Source organism: Grampus griseus (assembly GCF_964374135.1).
Source record: "Grampus griseus genome assembly, chromosome: 2".
Lineage (NCBI taxonomy): Eukaryota > Metazoa > Chordata > Mammalia > Artiodactyla > Delphinidae > Grampus > Grampus griseus.
The window spans coordinates 151,281,786-151,308,000 of record NC_139018.1 but is presented as its reverse complement, the minus strand read 5'-3'; the positions used below and the strand labels follow the sequence as shown (position 1 = coordinate 151,308,000).

Genomic DNA, 26,215 nt, shown 5'->3' with positions numbered 1-26,215 from the left:
GCCACTTTATTTTGATTTGGTGTTTTGAGAGCTGGGATTCCGCCCACCTCTGCCCCTTTGCAGACACAATGCAGGTACAGGGTCTGGAGGTAAAGAAGGAAGAGAGGAGTAGGACTCTACCTATCTTACCATCACCCAAAATAAGGCTTTCATAATGGTTTTGCTGCCGTGGTTGTTTATTTTTGTTTTGGAGCATTGTTAACAGCATTATGGTAAATACAAGAAGCTTAAAGAACGAGTACAGATACTGAAACTACACACCCTCCTCAAAAGACAATCTGAAAACTTACGGGAATAGATAAAGAACACCAACAAGTTGTACATACTCAAGGAACTTTTTCTACTGTAGGCAACCTTTCACCAGGGCTAGAGTTCACTTTACGAACTGTAATATTCATTTATGTTGTTTACTTAGGTTACCTTTTAACCACACTATCTAGTTTAGCCAGGCAATCACATGCGTTGTTATAGGGAATCTGACTTGAGACGAGTTTTTAATCAATCTATTTATTTTACTAATCCAGTTGTAGTCAGATTTTATGCCTTAAAATATTTTCTGGATATCTATAAACAGAAAATTGTTAACATCAATTTCAAATCTTTTACTGGAATGTACCTTGCACATAAAAGCAACAACATGGAAAAATTCTGTTGTGAACCCGGTTTTTTTGTAAAACGTTTTTTTTCTCCTAATGATGTCACATAAGAGAATATATTCCAGGAGGGTCTCTTCTAGAGTCAACCAAATCAAGACACACAAAAAAAATGTGTCTGGGTTTACTCATTTGGGTTACTAGATAAATAATTTTCTCCTCTACCTGGCAAGAACTTTAAGAAGAATGAAAAGAAAAAGTTATTTATAAAAAGATAAAGATGAGTTATCTCACAGGATGTCTTCCCTTTCCTCTTAGTAATAGAAATAGTCAAATTTAGTTATTTATTTAAGGCTGTGTTGCTAAAAACCTGACAACATTCCTGGTGTTTTTAATCTTTGGAATAAAGGTATGCCAGAACATGGCTGGTGTCTGATACCAAACAAAAAGACTAGTTCAAAAGACTAGTTCAGTTTTAGTATTTACACTGATGACCACTTTTGAGAAAACAGAAACATATAAACAAAAGCCAAAACCAAACAAATAGAAAAACAAAGCCAAATCACACCAAATAAAAGCATACCTTTGAAAGACGGCAGCTATTCTAACTACCAAAAGGTGTGCGTATGTATGATACACAGCTATACTGAGATATACAACACATTGCACATATTTAAAATGTATAATTAGACAATTTTGATATATGTATACAGCCACAAAACCATCACCCCAATGAAGATAAGAAATATAATAATATAGTATAACCATGGAGTGTATATATATTGTGGTGTGCTATATAAATAGAATGCCCACAATTAAGGCAACTATCAAAATTAAATAAAATGGCATAAAAATCACTTATTTTGATAAATGTTCATAAAGACTTTAAAAAAGTACGACTTACGTAATTAAAGCAAGGAGGGCAGAAGCACCTAAATAACGGTTTGTTGGCTGAAATATTTTAACACATTTTGCTTTCTTAAGAACAAAAGTCACACACAATGAACTTATTAGACGTGGAAAGAAAAATGAACACTAGGTCAGATGGCATTTTGTTCACTAGCACTAACTTGCAAGGAAGGGATTCTTATTTTCCTACTCCACAAAGCAGTTCTTAAGACTTACTAGGTAATATAAATAAATGCAGGTCAAAACCCCCCCAAAACCAAAAAACCCCAACCAAACAGAAAACTGTATTAAGCATCAGAAATGTGACCAATTTAACCAAACTGAACAGCATATACATTTAAAATATTTTTCTTTTGTATAAAAGTTTGTGTACACTCAAGCTACACTATGCATAAATAGTTCCTAAACACATTTCAAACCTGCATGTAAATCAAAGTCATACGTTTTAATACTCAGTGAGATCAAAAGTTAAGTTTAACAATATACTGTTAATAAACTGTTAAACATCGTTCAAGTTCCGTGGAGTTAGAAACCTTCCTTTGGCTTTTCAAGTCTCACCTCCTGCTCTCTGAAGGACTGGTTGTTCACATCGAGGACTCGTATAGTCCTTTTAATAGGTAGGAGACCTCCGACCTCATCGTGCGCCACCATGCTTTCCGAGTACCTCACGCCCCCAGCCCAAGTCCTCCCGGAGGCTAAGTTCCCGGCTCGGCCCGGCTCGGCTCGGTTCAGCTCGGCTGGGCGCTCAGCTGCCCCGCGCAGCCATCACCCAGCGTCTCCAGCGTAGCGGCTTCTGCGGGCGCTCGAGACACCAGCAGCACTCCAGGCTCTGTGGGCGGGGCCGGCTGGGCCGGGTCTAGTGGGCGGGCACCCGAGGGACACGTGACAGCCCTTAACTGACAGCGGGGCACACCTAGGCCTCTCCGCTTTCTCTGCCAGAGAAAGCTCTTTATCAAGAGGTTTGGAATTTCTATAGTGAGACCAGAGGGGAAAAGGAAACTGGGTTACTGTAAGGCTTTTCCTGATTTAAAAAGCATTCCCAAAGACAAATGAATTGCGTATCTAGGTTACCTTTCTTAGTACTTAGCTGCACACAGGGATACTTTTTCTATAAAACCCTATTTCCTAGAAAATAATTTAGAACGGACAACTTGACAACTTTAAGAAAATTGTAATTCAGAGTTAAAAAATGTATATACTAAAGAAAAGCCTAATTATCCAGGAGCCTTGCTTTTATATTACGTAAGTGCAATTTCTAGTCCAAAGCCTTGCATCTATGAAGCAACCCTACTTCTGTTGGTTTGATAGGCCTGCAACAAAGCAGAGTTTCTTCTTTAACAGTAAGTACTGTATTCGATTTCGAAAAGTAGGATTTCCTCTTAACCATATGCTACTATGAATGATATGATGCTGATAATTTGCAAAAACATTTCTATTAGGATTTATTAGGGTCAGAGAAATCTGAGAAATCTATGTAAAAGGCACTATTCTAGATGCTATGGGTGATAGAAAAAAATAGGTTTCATATACGCTCCTAAAGCGCTAACAGACCATTGTGTAAAGCTAGGCCACACGAAGAGATAAGTAATGCAAGACAGCTTTTGACAAGTCCAAAATAAGCTGTACAGCTAGCAAGGAGTTCAGGAGAAGAAACCAATTCTGGCAGATGAGATGAGGGTGGCAAAGACACTAGGGAAGAGGCTGTAACATGTTGTTTCAGTACCTTGAAGGTCATGTTATTTTTTTCAAAGGTCTGAGCAAGGGAAAAGTGCAAGGCTTTCCCAAAGGAGCATGAAAAGCAAACTCACAGCCTGACGTCTCAGGCTGTGGGTAAAGACAGACGAGCAGAGGGCTTTACTGAGCACGTGAGAGAGATAATGAGAGGTATGTTGTAAGGTGGTGTTTAAGATGGCTTGAAAGATGGCTGGAACCATAATGCAAAAATCACAGTCAGGGATCAAGAACTTTGCCTAAGGTAGGACCAGTGGGAAAGGAAAAGGATATATGCAAGAAGTCAAAGATGCCAACAACTGTAAAGTTAGGAAGGGTAACTGTTAATGCAAATAAAGAAATACAGAGGAATAAGCTTTGAAAGAAAATTCTGGGTTTCATTTTAGATATACTGAGTCTTGGGTGGTGGAAAAACATGCAAATAAAACTATTGAGCTAGAACCTGGAAATGTTGGACAAGGACTTGAAGAGGTCAGAGGGTGGATTTAGACTGGGGAGTCGGAGACACAGGGATCAGAGTTGAAGCTCTGAAGTGAATGAGATGCCTGGGGGAGAAAATCTGGACAAAAAGAAAAGAGGCCCAAGGATCTAACTTTGGAGAGATGCCAAGGGAAGAAAAGGTGTTAGTTACGACAAAAAGATTAAGATGGGTAAGAAAAGATTCATGGATTTAGTGATTACAAGTTTAATGAAGACCTCAAGTGTGCTAGTTCAGCAGAAGACAAAAGAGAAAACCACAAAGGTTTGAAGAGTGAATAGAGCAGAGTAATAGTGGACATAGACTATAATGACAAATAATCTATAAAAAACAATTTACTAAGGTTCGCAGGACAGTGTTACTTCTTGCAGGAAGAAAGAATGCTGCCCTTACATAAACATCAATGTGTTTTGCATTTGGGATGATGTTCTTAATTTGTCTTTCTGCTTTTAGACTTTTGAAAAAAGTAATGGTGATTGGTTATATTTCGTCAACTATTCTTTATTACCAGGTCACACCTGGGCAACATGCGTGATGCAGTTGGCCTTGAGAGGCTGTTTGTGGTAGGTAGTTCCACAGCATTAAAGTGGAAGCACCTGAGAGATCATGGAATCCAGTTCCGTAATTTTACAGGTAAGAACGCTGATCCGCTTAAGCCCTCAGAGTTAATAAGAACCCAGTAGTCTGGTTCAGTTAGTTTCATCAGTTAAAAGATGGTTGCAAGTAAGGCCAATACTTTATGGCTACTTAGTTTCATAAGGGAATAAAGGACTTATGCAGAGTGGGAGTGAGGAAAGAAGTTGCTAGGGCATTCTCATGGTCTCTTACCTGATGTCTTTCTCCAAACTATGTTTTTCTATTTAGTTCTGATAGAGGTAAGACCAAGGTAACGAGGGAAAAGGATATCTCTCATTTCTCTCCTTCAGTAAGGATCCGAAGGGTAAAGGTAGAAGTCTTAAATGCAGAAATAGCCTGCAAAAACCAAGTAGGGTCTAATAGTGAATAGTCCCAGTAGAAAAATCCCAGCTCACCAAACCTAAAATCTTAGTTTCATTTTGGATGTTCAGGTTTGTGGTCTAAATATAATTCAGACAACTGTAGACAGCATCTATAAGAGCAACAATGGACAAGGAATGTTCAGTTAGCACTCTGAGCCATGAGCCTGAGAGAATCTTGACTCTAACAATGCTCTATAAAATACAAGGGCTGAAAAGGTCCTTTGTGATCATTAATTCATCCTCCTCAGTTTTCTTAGGAGGAAACTGGATAGTGAGGAAAAAGAAAAAGGAAATGTGAGTCCTTACTCTGTGCCAGGAGCTTTATGCATATTATCTTATTCAACCAACTTTATGAAGTATGTATTATTACCTTCATTTTACAGATGGAGGAAACTCAGAAAGTTTAAGAAACTTGTCCCAAGTTGCATGGGTCATCAGTGGCTGAACAGGTTTGAATCTGGTCTGCTCAACTGTGGCTGCAACGTCTCTTCCCCGTGAGACAATCCGTGTACCACCTTCAGCACCGGTCTGTACAGCTCAGTGCTCAGGCACTGCTAGTTGTCATTCTACGAGTTAGGAGCAGAGCTGGGTTTAAAACCCAATCTCCTAGTCCCAGGCTAGTTTTGCTAAATAACTGCCAACATTTTATAGAGAAGGAAAGCATAAAACCACAGTAGAGAGATTACTTGTATTATAGGCAGGTAAATAAAAAGATAGTAACAAAATAGTTCCAGCTGCTTAAGTTTTAGAAGAGATCCTATTTCAATCAATGGTTTACTTTACTGATCATGTTATTAATAGCAATTATTTATATGACTTTCTACAATTGAAACACAGATTGGTTGAGTGTCTTTTCTTTGTGTAGAAAATCTAGAGTTTATAAACTTAAAAACATAACTGTGTTATCTAAAAATAATAATGCAGCTTTGTTTAAGAAATCAAGTTTTTGATAAAATTACTGTTTTCCAAAAACCAGGTTTAGTTATAGCCTCTGTTCTTCTGTTTGTATGGAGTCTTCAATGCTTCCTTTCCTAAAATTTGAATAAGGTAAAGAGAGAGATGTTTCCCTTCTCTACAGAAAAAGGACTATTACCCTACTTACCGTTTTTCTCCTTTTAATGTGAAATTAGAATTCTGGAATTTAGAAATAAAGCTGAAGAATAATCATTACTTTTTTTGGTACAGATATTTGTTTTTATTTACTTTTGTCTGGAACAATAACAAGCAATTGGAACTTAGGCTAGGAAAGCCTTATTATGGGTAAAGAAAAAACAAAATCTAAGCTCTCTGCTGCCCTCTACAAGGGATATTGTGAAATGCAATTGCCAACCTACTTTTTTCCACTTTATGTTTGTAAGGGCTTATATTGATAGTAAAATTTTTATCTTTAGCCCTATGTAGCTCTCATGTTTTATATTGATAAATTAAACATATATTTTAAAATTGTACAAGTGTATAAAAAGATTCCACAGTTCACAAGAAATATTTTAAGGACTTTTTCTAAATATAAAAAAACGATGTTCCATTTTAAAACTCTAGAGTTCAAGATTACAAATAACTACTATGTATCTCACTAAAAATAGGTTAGTTAAAAACAGAATTTCAAATCTTACTAAAAAAGGAAACACTGATTGAAATATTAACAAGATGGAACTTCTGAGGAATCAGAGTTCTAAAATATCTAGTAATAAGTTTAAAAACAACACTAAAACAGGCAGTTACATTTGGATGAGATGAGCATGAAAGAAGTTAGTAATGAAGTTGTACGTGGATTTGAGTTCTTAAAAGTCATTTGGATTAAAATTTCAGTATGTCCAAGCTTTACTAAGAATTTACTTTGGGAAAAGATCAACTCAGATCAGTTAATACTATTAGAAAGACTAAGAAGCTTGGTGTTATCAAAACCATGGTTCTTTTTGCAATGATAATACAAGCAGCAAATAAAACTGAGTATTGGTGCTGTTAGTGGTGACTTTTTATTTCAAGTACACAGGGATCTTCCAGTATCATGTAAAGATCGCTTATACTTATGTAACAAAATGTTGAGTGGGATTTTCTGCCTTTTTTCCCTGAAACTCAGCTAAGGTCAAAACCTGACGACCAACAACACTGTCTCGCACCGGCCTCCTGTTTTCTCAGCTCATTTCTTACTCCAGTTGTTGCTGCAGCAACCAGCCCCGCCTCCAACAGGTCCTGGCCTCAGCTGCGCCCCTCTTGCTTTCCACCCTTGGCTTCTCGGATGCCGAGTGTGGCATTTACACGTGTAGCCTGGAAGTGTGAGGGATTAACACCCCATGGGACAGCCACTGACTAATGGAGCACAGGAGCTAGTGGATAAAAGCCCCTCTTCAGACCCTTGAGAAGACAACTGTGTGGTGTATTTTACATGGCTCTTTAGAAGGTCCCATAATTAGATGTGTGCATGAGCTGCCTCCTTGTTCCCTGGCACCACACCTGAAAAGAGACTACCTGTCAATTATCTCGCGTCTCAGGCTCTGATTTCTGGAGGGAACACCGGCTAAGACACTGACACTGAGACTGGCACTAGAGATTAGACACACCGGATGGGATTCTGGAACTGGTCACTCATTGATAAAATGGTGATAAGGACCAAGATATGAATTGGGTACAGATGGAGCAGTGAAGCAATGACATATGTATAGCAGTGGTGACAAATGAACAACATGGGGGCAATAGTAATTGTAAGGATTGCAGAGTTGGCTGGCGTTTGTTAATTGCTTTAAAAGCCTGAAAAAGTAGGTGGTAACCTTCAAGTTCTCAGAGTCATTACAGAGGGAAAGGCCAAGTGGGAGCCCCTGAAATTTCACCCCCTACACCTGGGCCAAGGTAATAAACCGAAGCAATATTGCACACCGAGAGAAAACGCAGAGATGGCCATCAGAATTACAGCAGGTAGGAGTGGTAGTCTCTACTGTATCTCCATTCAGTTGATCTGTGTGCCTCCTGCAGCGAGATGGCCTGTGATGGCTAACAGTGGACCACTGAAAACTTAAGTGGGAGCTTTAATCTCAACTGTTGTGCAAGATGTAGAACCTTTACTGGGACAGATCAACACATCTCTAGTATTTGGTATACAGCTATTAATCTAGCCTGTGTGTTCTTTTCAATAACCATTAGTAAGGAGCAAACGTAGTTATCTTTTACGTGGTAAAGACAGCACTCTACATTTCATGTCCTGAGGCTGTTAACATTTTTGTTCTCTGTCACAGAGTCCACAAGGACCTTGACATCCCATAGAGCATCATGTTAGTCTAGAATACTGATGACACCATACTAACAGGATGTGGTGAATGGGAAATGACAAGTATTCTGGACAGTCTAGGAAGTCAAATGCATGCCAAGAAAATTCAAGGGCTGCCATATTAGAAAAATTTTAATAGGTCCAATGGCCTGAGGCTTTCTGGGATCTCCCCTCCTGGGTAAAGGTCAAATTGTTGCACCTTGCATCCCAGCACTAAGAAAGAGGCATGGCACTAGGTTGAAGAGAGCAGATACTGCACATGGAAATTCTGCTCTGACCCATTAATGAGGTAATCTGAAACGCTCACAGTTTTGAGTAGGATCCAGAGCAAGAGAGGCCACTGTAGCAGGTCCAGGCTGGGTGTCAGGTGCCCTGCAGGCCATGTGAGCCAGTGTATCTGATCAAGCTTGAGATGTCTATGGTAGACAAAGATGCTGTGTGACGTCTTTGGCAAGGCCAGGAAGAGAAATTCAATGCAGATTCCTAGGGTTCTGAAGCTAGGTATGCTTTCCATGGCAGGAAACCACTTGCTGTTTGAACAGCAGCTCCTGGTGTGCTAGCAGCCATAGTAAAGACTGAGGACCTGCCCACGTTACATCATGTGACTAATGCAATTAGAGCCGCCCCAAATGAACAAGGCCAAGTATACCAACTGAGTCACAGGATTGGCCAGGTACCATGGAAATGGTCATTTGGAATCAGGCCTGAGCCAGTCCAAAGGGCATAAGTAAATTACTGAACAGATTGCCATGTTATCCGGTACATTACACTGAAATTTCCCCTTCAACTCCTCATCTGTTGGTGGGGGTGGGGTGGGGTTCTCAATAATCAACTAACATAGGAGAAAAACTTGGCCCTAGTTCACGGGTGGATAGCTTCATCTGTTGTTTTGAGCACGATTACGGACCCATTTAGGGATGGTAAAGCTCTACCCAGTGGGTAGAGCTGTAGGCAGCACATGTGGCTGTTCACTTTATACAAAGGGAGAAAGGGCATGAAGTACTGATCCATACAGGCCCCTGAGAAGTGGTGAATGGTCTGGCTGATTGGTCAGGGACTTGGAAGGAGCAAAATCAGAAAGATTGAGACAAAATATTTTGGAGAAGAGGCATGCAGATGGACCTTCGGAGTGTGCACAAAGTGGGAGAATCCCTGTCTCATGTTAATGCTTATCAAGAGTACAGAGGTGCTAGTATTCTGGAGGCATTAGTTAAACAGGATGATTTATCTCGTGCATATCAGCAGGTCTCTCCCTGGGACTATCCCAGCAAAATAAGAAAAGGCCTGAGAAATAAAGCTGTTGGTCTTTGGGGCCCTGCACTTTTCATGGAAAGAGATTATTCTCTCTTCTCCTCAAGCCCTCCATCCTTTAGGGACTCTCAACAGCAGAGAGGGCCAATATGGCACTGACTCCACATGAGTTTCCGGTTCTACCAGTATGAGGAACAGAGAAGAGACTGGGGAGATGGTCTTACTGGCATGGTTGCATCAGGGTAGGCAGACCCTACCCTGGGATGGCAGCATGCACTGGAAGGGCTGTTGGTATGATGCTTGCTAAGGTCATCAAAAAGATGTGGCTAAATCTTGCAAGAGACTACCAATACCTAGGGGAGTTTCCCAGAATGGATTCCTCATTAGCCATCACTCATTCTCATTGATCCCATAGAGGGAAATTTAGAACAGAAGTTACAGCCAACAATGAAAAGGATTGTAATCTCATCCAGTAAGGTGACTATCTTATTTCCAGTCCTTTCTCCCTGCCTAACATCCTGGAGGAGACTGGGTCTTAAGGAGGTGAAGAGAGGTATTCAAAGACTAGAATACATGTCTCCCCCACAGATTTCTAGAGTCGCAGACAGCTATAATCTATGACCCCAATAGGATGTAAGCTTCATGAGGGCAAAGACTGTTTTGCTCTCTGTGTCTGGCACATAGTAGGAGCTCCAAAATATATTGATAGAAATGAGTGAGTGAATGAATGAATGAAGATCGAATATGCTGGGGAGTGGAGAAGAGCTACGAATGAAGTTTGAGATTAAAATTTTATCTTTAAGTATACAGATAACAGAGGCTTAGAATGGCTATATAAGTTATACAGTCAAACAACTAGTAACACACAACTGTTAAGTCCAAAAGTTAGAGTTCATAACTTCTAAACAAGCTTCACTGGCCATAGCATAATTTCATTTGATTTATGGCTTATTTTATATTAGTTAGTAGAGCAAATAGGAGATGTTAAAAGAAATATAATTAATATCCCCAGAAACCTAACAGAGAAAATATATTAATAAAAAAAAGACTATTATGAGAAAACAAAACAAAGAACTAGAGATTGTGGAAATTAAAAAGAAATTGTCAAAATAAAAATGTCAATAGTTAGGCTAAATAGCAGAACAGGCACTAATGAGCACATTAAGCACATTAGCACATTAAGGAATTCTCCCAGAAAATAGCACAAAAGACTAAGAGATGGAAGAATTAAAAAAAAAAAAGAAAGAAAAAATGGAAGAATAAAAGAGAGTAATAAACATATAAAGTAATTCAAGATGTTCCAGATATTCCAAAATCTTCTGAATAGGAGTTTTAGAAGCAGAGACCAGAGAATAAAAGGATGAAAATAAACTAAAAAACAAGAAAATTTCACAATGCTGAATTAAATATTAATCTTTAGATTAGGTAGGTTGGTAGGTTGTGTGTTTCTAGAAATTTGTCCACTTCATCTAGGTTATCCATTCTATTAGTGTACAATTGTTCATAGTACTCTTGTAATCCTTTTTAATCCTGTAAATTGGTAGTAATATCTCCACTTTCATTTCTAGAATTTAGTAATTTGAGTCTTGTCTTTTTTTTCCTTAGTCATTTTACCTAAAGGTTTGTCAACTCTGATCTTTTCAAAGAAACATATTTTAGTTTCATCGATTTTTCTCAATTTCTCTCTTGACTGTTCTATTCCCTATTTTATTTCAGTCTACTCTAATCTTTATTATTTCCTTCATTCTGCTAGCTTTGAGTCTAGCTTGTTTGTCTTTTTCTGGTTCCTTAAAGTGTGAAGTTAGGTTGTTGATTTGAGATCTTTCTTTCTTTCTTTTTTTTTTTTTTGCGATACACGGGCCTCTCACTGTTGTGGCCTCTCTCGTTGCGAAGCACCGGCTCCGGACGCGCAGGCTCAGTGGCCATGGCTCACGGGCCCAGCTGCTCCGCGCCATGTGGGATCTTCCCGGACCGGGGCACGAACCCGTGTCCCCTGCATTGGCAGGCGGGCTCCCAACCACTGCGCCACCAGAGAAGCCCCTCTTTCTTTTTTTTTTTTTTCTTTCTTTTTAATGTGAGCATTCAGAGCTATATATTTCTCTCTTAGCACTGCTTTTGCTACATCCCATTAGTTTTGGTATATTTTGCTTTCATTTTCATTTGTCTCAAGGTCTTTTCTAATTTCCCCTGTGATTTCATCTCTGACCCATCAGCTGTTTACTAGTATGTTGTTTAATTTTTACTTACTTGTGATTTTTCCAGTTTTCCTTCTGTTACTGATTTCTAGTTTCATTCCACTGTGATTGGAATAGTACTTTGCATAATTTCTATCTTTTCAAATTTATTAGGACTTGTTTTGTGGCCTAAAATATAGTCTATCCTGGAGAATGCTCTATGTGCACCTGAGAAAAATATATATTCCTCTGTTTTGCAGTAAGATGTTCTGTATTTGTCTGTTAGGTCCAATTGGTTTATGGTGGTGTTCAAGTTCTCTATTTCCTTATTAATTTTCTGTCTGGTTGTCTATCACAACAATTGGAAAAAGGTTTTACATATTAATAAAATCCAGGGCTAACAAGAGTATAGGGATATGTTTATTATCATAGACTGATGGAGAAGTTAAATCTATCAAATTTTTCTGGAAGGCAAATGAACAGTATTATCAAAACTGAAATTTGCAACCCAGCAATTCCACTTCTGGGTAACTGTATTAGAGACATAAGCATGGTCCCTCCTTTGTGCACAAGCAAGAGGTACATTAAGCATTATTTTTAATGTGGAAAGAAAAGAAAAATATACTAAAGGGCCATACTTAAAGGACTGGTTAAGTAGACTATGGTACTTTAATAATATGGAATACTATTAAAAAAAAAAAAAAGCACGAGGTAGCCCTATATGTAGTGATAAGATATAAATAGCAAAAGCAAGCTATAGCATAAGTACAGGATAATCATATATATGTCACCATTATACACCCTGTGTGAAAGTAGGTAAATAAACAGAAAAGGACCTGGAACACATAAAATAATAACTGGTTGCCTCAGAGGATGGAGGTGATAAGAGGGGACTTGAAAAAGTTGTTTTACTTTTGTACAAGGACAATGCATTTGTGTGTTACTTTTACAATTAAAAAGCACACAAAAGTATTTAGATGCACATAGCAGTCTAGGAATGATTCATAGCTATCTAGGAATGATTAAGTTTAAGGATAAATAGCTCTGGATTAATGGCTTTTTAGAGCATTATCAGGAATAATTGTTTTATATTTAATTTTTATATTTTAAGTTAAGAGGAACCATTTTGATATACCTTTGGTTTCTCTTAACTTTTATCACCTGTACCAGCAGTTGGCTTTATTTTCTGGACTTTTGTCACAGAGAAACAATGTTTTATTATTTTACAGGGCAACCAGTAGAGATCACAAGTTATATCAAAATGCAAAGTGAAGGGCGGTAAGGTAGCCTTGTTCAACAAGTTATATCAAAATGCCAAGTGAAGGGTGGTAAGGTAGCCTTATTCATAAGTTAAGTCACCAGCTTTTGTGTGTCAGCTAGCTTCAAACTTTTCAAATCTGTGCCCCAGGAAAATAACCAATTACCTGTCATAGTTATTAAGGAATAAAATACATAATTTAGTATTAGGCTTAATCTAAAATTGCACAGTACAGCAATACTCAAAATATAACACTTCAATAGGCTATTTAACTTTTAAGAAAATGAGATCCCCAAATCTGAACGTTGAGAAAAAGAACGAACCGTTCATATATTTTAAAAGATTTCTTCTGAAGTGTTTTGGTTTGTTTTTTGATCACTGACTATCAGAGTTAAAGAACTTCAGTCATAAAAATGACTCAGTATTACTCATCCCAGTATTATTTCACATTAACAAAGTAAACAGTCACTTCTGACTCTTCCTATCAGGAGAAAAAGGCAAGGTTATGGCTGCTAGGAAACAGAGCTGAGAAACACCTTTGGAATGTGTTTTTTTTTTAAATGAATAAACTTATACATACCACAGTAGTAAGACAACCTGATAAAAGATAGTGCTGAAATTTTACTTAGAGACAAATTTGATAAGCAATCACAGCTTCATAGCCAATGATGCATCACATGATAATTCAATTAATACTAAATTCTTCATATAAGATATCCTAAGTCAAAATACATAACACAATGCTCATGTTACATCCTTACCCAAATCCAAGGTCTTATTTCATTTATTTGACCAATATTACTTATCTGTTCATTCATCAAACAGATGGCTATGAAATATAGAGGTAAATAAAGTGAATGATTTTCAGCAACAGGCATTAAATGATCATACGAACTGATTACATTTAGCTTATTACATACTAACTATCGTACTTAGATGAAAGCCCACGCAAAAAACGGGTTGGGGAGTCGACACAGTATCTATTTTTGGGGGAAGGATAAGTTTAAGAATGCCATACTCTAACTCAGTAGTTTTCAACCCTGGCTATAAGCAAGAATCACCTGGACATCTTAAAAACAAACAAACAAAAAAACCAAACAAATTCCCTCCTCCCCAGATGTTCCTAGGTCCCAATGTCATCCACCCTCATTCCTTACACCATCACCCCACTTTCACATAGTCTGGGATAAGGCCCAGCAGCACATTTCTTCCCCTAAAAGCTCCCAGGTGACTCTGACCTGCCGGCAGGGTCGAGCACCTCTGTTTTGGCCGGTCATTATTTTCAAGGTATATATACAGCTTAATGCTACTGTGAACTTCATTGCTAACTTCTTTCCTCCTCATGGAATCCTAACTTGCTCCTTCCCCATTCAATTCTCCCTACCAAGGGGCATATAGGAGAAGTAGCCACCCTAGGCGGCTGGGGGCATGAAATACACAAAGAGAGGTAAGACTCTGGGAAGGGCTCCTGGAGATAATGCCTGAATAGCGGATAAAGAGGCATAAGCCAGGTAAAGAAAGGGAATGAGGATGTGCAAAGGAAAGGGAATAGGAAGTATGATACGAAAAATTCTGGAGCGATGGAGTAGGGAAACTCATCATAAAGGGGTTTATATGTTAAGTGAAAGATTTGATTTTTATCTTTAAAGCAATAAACAGCTTCTGAAAGAACTCAAGCAAGGTACTAAAAAGACCAAGTTGTGAAGAAAGATCAATATGGCACCATAAAGAGGCTATAGGCAGGGAGGCCAGTTACAAACCCCTAGAAGCAATTGGATAAAAAGTTCTGAACATTAGGACTGTGATCTGGCTTAAGGATTCAGACTAGGAGTCATCAGTTTTAGACAGCAGCATCTACTGACTGAATGAGTTCTCCGAGAAGGAAACTAAGAAGAAAAGATTGATAAAGATGGAACCTTAGGAATGCTGTTTTCATTTCCACAGCCATTACTCCAATTCAAGGCCTCTAGACTATACCAGACCATTACTAACCTATACCAGACCATTACTAACCCATACTTTCTATACAGATGGAAAGACTATACTTCAGAAAATCATTTCAAGAATCCAGAATGTTGTTTCTGTTGATTTTCATGTGAGATCAATAAATTCTTCAGCCTATCATTTATAGCCTTCAACTAAGTGGCCAATTAACCTTCTGTACTTCATTTCTTCGTTCTCCTATATTTCTTTGACTCTTTCCAAATCATTTGTTCATCATTATATTAATATAACTGATTTTAATTCCTGGTATTTGTAGATGCCCCTTCTCTATCTGGGTTGGTCTTCCTAAGTTCACATTTGCTTTCATAACAACCCAACTCCAAACCAAGACCTGCAAAATATCTTCTATTACTCTCATTCCTCCTTCTAATACCAACTGGTACTTCTGCACAGTCTATTGTAATCTATGCAGGCATGATTTTGTCAGAGGTTCTTGTTTCCTGTTTGTATATAATCTTATCTCTAAGGTCCAGTATGGTGCTTGGAACATTGTGGGTGCTCCATGAATGTTTGTGGAATTTAAAAAAAAAAAAAAAGAGGGCTTCCCTGGAGGTGTAGTGGTTAAGAATCCACCTGCCAATGCAGGGGACACGGGTTCGAGCCCTGGTCTGGGAAGATCCCACAGGCCGTGGAGCAACTAAGCCCTTGTGCCACAACTACTGAGCCTGCACTCTAGAGCCCGTGAGCCACAACTACTGAGCCTGCATGCTGCAACTACTGAAGCCCACGTGCCTAAAGCCTGTGCTCCGCAACAAGAGAAGACACTGCAATAAGAAGCCTGCGTACTGCAACGAAGAGTAGCCCCTGCTCACCGCAACTAGAGAAAGCCCATTTGCCTAGTTGGTGAGTATTAGTTCATAATATAATATCTACCCTAAAAATTATAGTAATTCAAATAATTCCAGTAAATTCAATGTCAATAAAATCTGCTAAAATTACATTAGGTTTAGAAGAATGCTGAATTTGCCTTTCACCACACTGGGAACAAAATAACATGAGGCAGAATTCTGGGAATAAGGTGGTGGCAGTGGTACAGTTTTACAATTTTTCCAAATCCTTCCATAAGGACATGTAGAGCAAGTACAGCAAAACCAAAACCCAAAGTCAATATGCACAGCACTCTGTAACAAGATATACATCTCCATGAATCCAAAAATACACGTTAACATGGATAAACTAACAACAACTCTAAGACCTATATGGTATCGGATGAGAAAGCAGAGAAGAATAACAAAACATCTGCCAGATCTGAGTAGAGAAGAATCCCCAAAACTATTAACAGCTCCTCACTGCAGAGTGAGGCAAGCCATTCTGAGAATAGCAACTGCAACTGGAAAGAGTTTTATATACTCAAGGGTGACAGTAAGGAGTTTGTGACTGGAACACCTGAGCGTAATGGACTTTCAAAGCTCACTCAAAGGACAAAGCCCTACACATGGAGCAGGTTCTGGGAAGATTTCAAATACAAACACAGTAGAGTAGAGCTGACAGATACAGGAAAGAAAAAGTTCAGATAAAAGTTGAGGAGAAAAACAGGTCCTGGAGAACTCAGAAAGTATATCTATATATTTATCATTTCTTTCTTTTTTTTAGCCACACAGTGCAGCTCGTGGGATCTCAGTTCCCCAACCAGGGACTGAACCTGGGCCCTTGGCAGTGAAAGCACAGAGTCCTAACAGAAGAGGAATTTTTAGAGTCATGAAGCTCTGCTGACTCATTCCTTCTTTCTAAAACTATTTTCACATAACAATGACCAAGAAAAAGAATCATAATCAAATCCAATACAAATTTTTTATATTAAAAAAAGATATAGGGGAAAAAACATCCCTACAAAAAATAAAGGCATTGGGGCTTCCCTGGTGGCGCAGTGGTTAAGAATCCACCTACCAATGCAGGGGACACAGGTTCGAGCCCTGGGCCAGGAAGATCCCACGTGCTGCAGAGCAACTAAGCCAGTGCGCCACAACTACTGAGCCTGTGCTCTAGAGCCCATGAGCCACAACTACTGAAGCCCGCGTGCCACAACTACTGAAGCCTGCGCGCCTAGAGCCTGTGCTCCGCAACAAGAGAAGCCACCGCAGTGAGAAGCCTATGTGTTGCAACGAGGAGTGGCCCCTGCTCACTGCAACTAGAGAAAGCCCACGCACAGCAACGAAGACACAACGCAGCCAAAAAAAAAATAAAAAAAAAAAAATAAAGGCATGGTAGAAAAACATACTCACAAAAACTATAATATTCCAAAATTAGCTATGAAGGGACATAAATCAGAATTAGAAAGGCAATAAAATTAAGGAAAGAATGAGGCAGAAAATACCAAAACTTGAAACCAGACAAAAAGGATGCCCGAATGCTTTTTCATTAGATTATCTCATTTTCTAGGGCTGTGTACCTTTTGCTTGATTCACTATTTGCTATTAAGGTTTTTTTGTTACAACTCTGTAAGGGTAGATGTTAACCCTGTAGGGACTGATAGCAATGTAAATATATTTGGTAGGCAGACATGTAGATGAAGCTATTAATCTATTTTGTATCAAATTTAGCAATTGTACTCCACCATTCCTTATTTCAGTTATTAGAATACTTCAGTGTTTCCTATAGCTCTTTGACCAGCTTTACCATTCTGTTGGCTTACTCATCAATACATTAATACACTAATCTTTGACAGGTCTTCACTCTTTAAAGAAAAACAAAAGGCAGATAGAGCGACTACCATAGCAAAACAGAAAACCCAATAAACACCAAAAATGAGAGTGCTTCCCCCCACACCTTTTGTTGGTCAGATGGAGGCAAACTGAACAGCTATGAGACCCACATGGTTTCAGCATCTGTGCACAGAGAAGCAAAGGGAAGGCAACTGGGCTTGTCTGATGGCCCCAAGAATAGGGGAACCCCCACAGTGGTGCACTGCGAACAGTGGTCTAAACTGGGAAGGATTCCAAGGACCAAAGCCTCACGCCATGGGCAAGAGCACTCCCAAGTAACAAGGTTTATTGGTGCTGGAGCAGTCTGGGCCACAGAAACTCTTGAAACTAACACTGCACTGAGAAAAATTTCTAGGAGTAGGATCCAAATTGAGCAGAACAGGTTAACAGAAGCAAAGACAAGAAACAGTCCAGATAAAAGAGAAAGGGAGCAGAAACGAACGATTTCAGAAAACATGAGGCCATACTTTTTTTTTTTTTTTTTGGTATGCGGGCCTCTCACTGTTGTGGCCTCTCCCGTTGCAGAGCACAGGCTTCAGACGCGCTGGCTCAGCAGCCATGGCTCATGGGCCCAGCCGCTCCGTGGCATGTGGGATCTTCCCGGACTGGGGCACGAACCCGTGTCTCCTGCATTGGCAGGTGGACTCTCAACCACTGCGCCACCAGGGAAAAGCCCCATACTTTTTTTTTAATAGATCTTTATGGGAGTATAGTTGCTTCACAATACTGTGTTAGTTTCTGTTGCACAACAAAGCAAATCAGCCATATGCATATACATGTCCCCATATCCCCTCCCTCTTGAGCCTCCCTCCTATCCTCCCTATCCCACCCCTCTACGTCATCGCAAAGCATGGAGCCGATCTCCCTGTGCTAATGCTGCTGCTTCCCACCAGCCAACTATTTTACATTCGGTAGTGTATATATGCCCATGCTACCCTCACTTCATTCCAGCTTTGCCCCCGCCCCCCCCCATGTCCTCAAGTCCATTCTCTATGTCTACCTCTTTATTCCTGCCCTGCAACTAGGTTCATCAGTACCATTTTGTTTTTTAGATTCCATATATATGCGTTAGCATACGGTATTTGTTTTTCTCTTTCTGACTTACTTCACTCTGTATGACAGACTCAAGTCCATCCACCTCACTACAAATAACTCAATTTCGTTTCTTTTTATGGCTGAGTAATATTCCACTGTATATATGTGCCACATCTTCTTTATCCATTTATCTGTCGATGGACATTTAAGTTGGTTCCATGTCCTGGCTATTGTAAATAGTGCTGCAATGAACATGTGGTACATGTCTCTTTTTGAATTATGGTTTTCTCAGGGTATATTCTCAGTAGTGGGATTGCTTGTCATATGGTAGTTCTATTTTTAGTTTTCTAAGGACAAAGGAGGCAAGAACATACAATGGAGAAAAGACAGCCTCTTCAATAAGTGGTGCTGGGAAAACTGGACAGCTACATGTACAAGAATGAAATTAGAACACTACCTAACACCATATTCAAAAATAAACTCCAAATGGATTAAAGACTTAACTGTAAGACCAGAAACTGTAAAACTCTTAGAGGAAAAATGGTCTTTGACATAAACCACAGCAAGATCTTTTTTGACCCACCTCCTAGAGTAACAGAAATAAAAACAAACAAATGGGACTTAATTAAACTTAAAAGCTTTTGCACAGCAAAGGAAACCATAAACAAGACAAAGAGGCCATACTTTTAAAAATCACTTGTGAAAACAACACAAGAGGGGCTCTAGAGTCATGAAGCTGAAAACAGGCTACCATGGCCCACTCCTCTCACCTAAAAATACAGGAAAGGAAAACTTCATGTACTTCATAAAAGAATCATGAAACCCATTTAAAACTACTATAAGAAAACAAAATGTGGAGTAGAATAATGTCTTTATAGCCTAAAATAAATGAAAATTATAGAAGCTATGAAAGAACATAAAGTTCAGAAATTAGGTAAGTGGAGAAAGGAGGATTTGAAATGAAGTGATAGAAGGAAAGAATTAAAAATAAAATTATTTCAGAATGAAAAAAAACAATGACTAATGCATTGAGAGAAAAAGAAGGTAAAAAAGGAAGATGAATTTAAAAATAAAAAAGACAAAAAAATGTTTTGAAAGAAAGTGATAAAAAGATACAAAAAGAAGACCCAACCTAAGTATAAAGGGCAGGGAGGAGAGGCAAAAACAATAGAAAAAATACCAAAAACTATAATTCAAGAAAAAATGCTCCTAAAACAAAAGATGACTTGAAACTATATTATTATAACTTTTCAACAGTGGCACTTTATACCAGAAAACAATGGAGTAAAATATTTAATATATTCAAGGAAAGAAAATATGAGCCTTAGATTTCATATTCATCCAAACTAACCTTCAAGTATAAAGGCTGCAAACAAACTGATATGAACATTCAATAACTCAGGGAATACTGCTCCCATGAACACTTCCTCTGAATTTACTCAACTCTAGAGCAGGGGTCAGCAAACTTTTTCTGTAAAAAAAAAACAGTAAATATTTTAGCCTTTGCAGGTCACATGGTCTCTGTCACAACTATTCAACTTCTGCCACTGTAGTGTTTTTAAAAGCAGCCATAAACAATATGTAAATAAATGGGCAGGTCAGATATGGCTTGTGGGCCACAGTTTGCTGACCCTTGTGCTAAAGAATGAGCTTCAGAAAACCAAAAACCTAAAAAGGTATAGATATAAGGACTGGTGCTGATCATTAAATATATACTTACCTGTAGAACTAAGTCTAAATGGTGGTTATCAGGGTACACAGCATAGTTTATAATGGCTGAATGTGCTGACCCTGGAGATAACAGCAAAACTATTTTTTTAAAAATGGAGAATGATGAGTGTACATGAAAAGTAAAATAAGCACTTATTACTTTAAATATATTAACTTAGAATAAAGAGAGATTACTTCAGTCAGAGGAGAGGAGAGGAGAGGAGGGAGAAGAGGTGCTAGTTAATTAAAACAATGCTCACAGGAATGAACAAATCTACAATAGACAAAAAGAGAGAAGTGAAGGCATCATAGAAAGATAACCAATAGAACAAATACATGAATCTTCCTAAACGCTGAAAGATATAACAAAGCTAAAACATACAAGTAAAACAAAAAGGAGAGAATAAAACAGAACACATAAGGAAAGATAACATGCTATTGTTTATCCAAGAAAGTGAGATATACAACATATGCAATTACTTATAATTTTAAAAAGTGGAAGGATAAACCATGAAATTAATAAAAGGAAAAAAAAAACATTTTGTATAGAAGAAAGAAGTAGGGTAGAAGAGCCAGGGATAGAAACAAGAATCTTGTAGAACTGACTTTGAAATTCTACACAATTTTGTTACATGGTTATAAGAAAAATTAAATTTAAAAAGCAGTATTCTTAAAAATTGCAAATAAAGTGAGTTGGCATAACTACACATAGAAGAGAACTAGTTCAATAATTTTAAAACATAAAATTTATATATCCTCACTATAACCTATATATAAAAAACAAAAAATGTGAAACATAAAATTTTTTCAGTAATTTTATCATTTGTAGTAATGTGGTAGTAATTTGTAATAATGTAGATTTGTCTTTGAACCAAGGGTAAATCAAGTGAGTAATTATGTCAGTGTCCCACAGAAACCAGATTTTCGGTGCAGGTGAAAGAGATCTAGACAGTAAGATTAATGAGATTAAGTAAAAGATCCATTAGCACTGAATTTAAAATATCAGTATAAACTCATAATTTATTTTATCTTAAAAAGTATATATATATTTTTAGCTCTGTCCATTAAAAAGGCGTAAAAACAATGATCAACTGGTAGCAACAAGTGTTCAAAATGCCCAGATTTTAGCCTCTAAAATCAGGGCTTTTAGAAATGACCGATTCCAGGTATGGAGCAGGAAAAAAAGAAATGTACAAGTTGGCTTGGAATAACCTGTCATCCAGGAAGAAAAGGAGGCCATTTAGCCTCTAGATATAAGGTGAGGGTCATGTCAAAAGGACATAGGTAATCAAAACGTTGTACACCTTAAATTTATACAATGTTATATGTCAATTATATCTTAATAAAGCTGGGGGAAAAGGACATAGGAGCCCTCCTGAGGCAGCACTCAGAGACCGAAGATGGGAAAATTTGAGCATAGTAAGAGTAATAACTAAAATGGATCAAAACACAAAAAATGTGTTCATATCCATAAGTTCATAATAATATTAAAAAGAAAAATCATTAGTTACTTTTAGAGCATTTTAATGAATAACTCATTATTTTTGAAAACTGATAAAGGAAAGGAATCAAACACTTGTCCTACCTTTATTATAAATCAGTACCTTTGAGTAACCAAGGCTGATGAGGGGAATTTTCTCTTTACAGAAGTATTCCAGTTAATAAACAAAGGACTGATAAAGGCACAATATAACCCCTTTGCAACCTCCAATGAATAAATGGATCTAGGCAATGATAATTAACGTTGGGAACATCACAAAAAGACATTACATACCTTCTGAGGGAAGTACATAATAGCCCCAAACACTCTCTAGATCTAACTACCAATTTATCAGAAATACAGAGAAAAGAGGAACACAGGAAATGATACCATGGGGATGCAGTCACAACTTTTCAGGCTGTGGAAAGCTCCCCAGGAAAAAAGACATGGTTCCCTCAACAACAACAAAAATTTGCAAGAAAACAAAGAGCTAGAGAGGAAACCTATATATCAAAAGATACTAAAGAGATATAATCAATCCCCCTGTATGGACCTTACATGAATTACAATTCAAACAGATAAAATGAACAAAAACAAAACAAAACATGTTTAAGACAATCAAGGAAAGTGAGAACACTGAATCTGATGATACAGATGAAATAATACAATGTCTAGGATTTGCTTCAAAATAATCCAGGGGAAGGTAGGTGAGTGGATAGATGATATGAGACTGATCTGATGGTATATTAATTATTGCTGAAGCTGGGGTGAAAAAAAGGAGGATTGTCTTTAAGTAGATCTGACCATGGATTTTATTGTGGCAAACTCTTATTTCTGCATATGATTTCATTTGAAGCATACCTAAAAATACTCAGGGTTGCCATTCACACCTTTTTCTTTCTTTGAAAACAAGATTTAAAAAATGTAACTAAAACTGTTTTGCAAACAGCCTAACACTTAAAACACATAATTCTTCTATAAAGACATGTACACATACCCACAAAATCTGGATTGCCAGATTTGCTAAAATGTTGATGGGCAGACCTATAAAAATTTAATTTTTAGAAAATACCTTGTCTTTAAAAAGAAGCAGGGACTTCCCTGGTGGTGCAGTGGATAAGAATCTGCCTGCCAATGCAGGGGACCCAGGTTCGATCCGCGGTATGGGAAGATCCCACATGCCATGGAGCAACTAAGCCTGTGCGCCACAACTACTGAGCCTGCGTGCCATGACTACTGAAGCCTGTGCGCCTAGAACCTGTGCTCCGCAACAAGAGAAGCCACCGCAAGGAGAAGCCTGTGCACCACAATGAAGAGTAGCCCCCTGCTCACCGCAACTAGAGAAAGCCTGTGTGCAGCAACGAAAACCCAACACAGCCAAAAATAAATAAAAAATTAAATCTTAAAAAAAAATTTTTTTTCCAACCCTTTAAAAAAGAAAATAAAAAGCAGCAGCTGCCATCGTTAAACGTGATGTCAAACATTTTTTTAAAATCTCACTTTAAAAATGTATAACTTTTCCATAACAATCTTTTTAAAAAGGTTCCTTAAAACCAAGATGGTTCTGTAAAACTTGCCAACTGACAAAAATGAAATAAGTAATTTCAAAGATGCCAGAATTTTGGACTTAACTACAATTTTACAGAAGAGGATTATTTGGGGGGGGCAGTTTTTAAAAATATTATTACATTTTTCTTATTCTTTTTAAAAATTTTTATTTGAGTATAACTGATTTACAATACATTATTAAATATAATTATTTACATAATTAAATAATTAAAAATAATTATTACAATTATTAAAAATAATTATTTTTAAGTTTGCACTGGGTTTTAGTTTATCATAGATCACACATTGGACACCCCTGGGCTACATCTGGCTTGTAGACAAGTTGTTTGGCTTGCATAGCTTTTTAGGTTTGGGGGCTAGAGCAAAGGAGCAGCTACCTCTCTTGAGGAGAGGCATGGTGCCCTTCTAGTTCACCACAGTCCCCCACCTACTCCTTTCTCTGCATAGACTACAGGCCTGGTCTCCTTAGGCATGTGAGTTTGTGTTCACTATTATTCTGAGGGAGGTTTTCTACTTGTTCTTAACCAAGAAGTAGAACAGAAAAAGAAGGAGATCTGTGACAGCCAATATTATTCAGTTTTGCACTTAAAAAATGCAAAATGCAAAAACCCCAGCATTCATTATTTTTACAGCACAGAAATAAAATGCTATCTGCATACTCTTAAATGCTTTTCCTTGCCAGAGCAGTAAGGCTTACCTTCAGATCAAGGCTGCTAAGGCTTATGACATCATCATCTTTTGCTCTTCGTTTTCTTTTCTATAAAAAAGAAAAAATTTTATTCTTATATAGAAGGCATGCATGTTAGTCCATTAAACAAAGACCACATACAACTAGAAAAATCAGTTTTAAAAAGTGAAGTCTTACGCTGTATTCATAAGAAAATTATTTTTGTGAGGGATGCCCATAAATTATCGCCAGCACATACTATATACTTTCTAAAAAGTCCCCTCTGACTAAATCATCCCTTGCTGTGAAGTGATTCCACCCTATTAAAAAACTTACTTATCTAAAGTTTTTCAGAACAGAACTCTTATGTAAGTCAAGTCTATACTTGTTAGAGAAAAAGTAAAATATGTTTTATATATAAAGATAACAAATTTCTTAAAAAAGGAACACATATTATTTATCCTATGGGGGGGTTGATTTCACTAGGAAAAAAATATCCTTTTCTCATGGCCCAAGTAATTAAGATTTGTTGCCTGAAGCAGGATTTATCAGGTGGAAAATGAACATGCATGTACCTGGAGTACCTTCCAGTTATCATTCATCACCTTCATTCAGCCCTACTGGTGCCAGTAGTGACAAAACTGTGTATATAGCTTTAAGTTCTGGTCCTTAATCAATACTGAAAAAGAATCCTTAAGTAACGTTTCTTCCCTTAAACCTCAAAATAACTTTTCAGGTTACTTGTGATACAGCCTAGCTCTTGTGAACTCTCAAAACTGACAAGCCAGGGCTCCCTTCCAGGACCTGGCCCCACCCTGAGGAGAAACTGTTGAGAGCAGAATCAACATAGAGCAGGATGGGGGCAACTGAGAAAAGGAAAGATAAAGTCCAGATAGAAGTGGGGGAAATATATGGAGCCTGGAAGTCTCAGAAGCAAGCCCCATGAAAACAACAAAAGAGGGAACTCTATGAAGTTAGAAAAGCTATCTGCACCAAGCCTCTTTGTAAAAGTTCAGGAAAACTAAATTCATATTAAAATGAACAGAAAATTCCCCAAGTCAAATTCTACACAAAATAACTGTAAGAAAAAAGAGAGAGAATAAGGGGCAGAATAACATCCCTACAGGGAATGAAGTCACCTCAAAAGGAAATGCTCACAGATGCAGAGCAAACCTATAAAATACTATTTCGAACTTAGCTAAAAAGACATTAAGAAAATGATACAAGACATGAAAGAACAATATAAATCAGAACTGGGAAAAACTAAAAAATGAGGTGACAGAACTCAAGAAATCTCTATTGATTCTAAGGTTATATCCAGAAGATGCAGCAAAGTATGAATAATATGATCCTAATTTTGAAAAGCAAACTAAACAAAAATCCTGCTTATGTGTATCTTATCTGTGAGGCTGTGTATTTGTGAATAATTATTTGAGCAAAATATAGAGGGATACATACAGTGTTGGTGACATGGGTTAGTGTGGAACTGGGGGAATGGAAGGACTTACATGGGGAGAAGAGAGGAAAGGGGGAGGAAACTGCCAAGCAAAAAGAAGATTGTACTGAGGGAAAAAAAGCATGTACAGGATCATACTTATGTATTTATATAAAATCTACACATGTGTGGGCATATGTATAAAGAAATTTAACAGATTGTAAAACATTCTACTATATTTTCTTTTAACTATTTTAAAGTTTCATTTTTCATATTTGTATATTCAACCCATCTAGAATTTATTTTTGTATGTATGTGGTATAAGGTAATTTGGCCAACTGTCCCCACCCCTAACATCATTTGCTGAGAGCACCATTCTTTCATAACGCCTATGATACAATAAGTTCTCATAAGTCGGTTTCTGGGTTCTCTATTTCACTCCAACGGTCTATTTATCTACACTTGCACCCATATAATGCTGTGTAATTTCTGTACCTTTGGAGTGAGTCTTAATAGCTTATACGCTCAGTCATAATGCTCCCTGATGGGTACACTACTTTCCCGGTCCTGGGCCTTCTATTTCTCTGCATGAATTGGGATCTATTACATTCTAATGAGATTTCTATCAGAACAGCATTGCCTTTATGAATTAATTTGGGAAGAATGGACATTTTTATGCTATTGAGCCTTTCCTTGTATGAAATGGTATATCTGTCCATTTCATTAGGTGTCCTATGTTCTTTACTAATGCTTTCCAGTTTTTCCCATAAAAGTCTCACCCATCTTTTCATAGATTTATTCCTAGTTTAAAATTTTTTTATTTCAATAAAAGCATCTTTAAAAATTACATTTGTTGGGCTTCCCTGGTGGTGCAGTGGTTGAGAATCTGCCTGCCAATGCAGGGGACATGGGTTTGAGCCCTGGTATGGGAAGATCCCACATGCCGCGGAGCAACTAGG

The 26,215-nt window shown here is 37.8% G+C and overlaps 1 protein-coding gene across 2 annotated transcripts in view; it reads right to left on the bottom strand.

Moving 5' to 3' along the window:
• The window catches only part of NET1 (neuroepithelial cell transforming 1), a 53,393-nt gene that overhangs the window by 10,489 nt on the left and 16,689 nt on the right, over positions 1-26,215 (bottom strand). Inside the window, exon 3 of one of the 2 annotated variants that reach the window (XM_082649268.1) lies at positions 23,852-23,911. In XM_082649268.1, the coding sequence (XP_082505394.1) occupies positions 23,852-23,911 (60 nt within the window). Of the gene's footprint in view, positions 1-2,060; positions 2,303-23,851; positions 23,912-26,215 lie in introns of those variants that run through there. The other variant, XM_082649269.1, reaches the window with a different exon arrangement.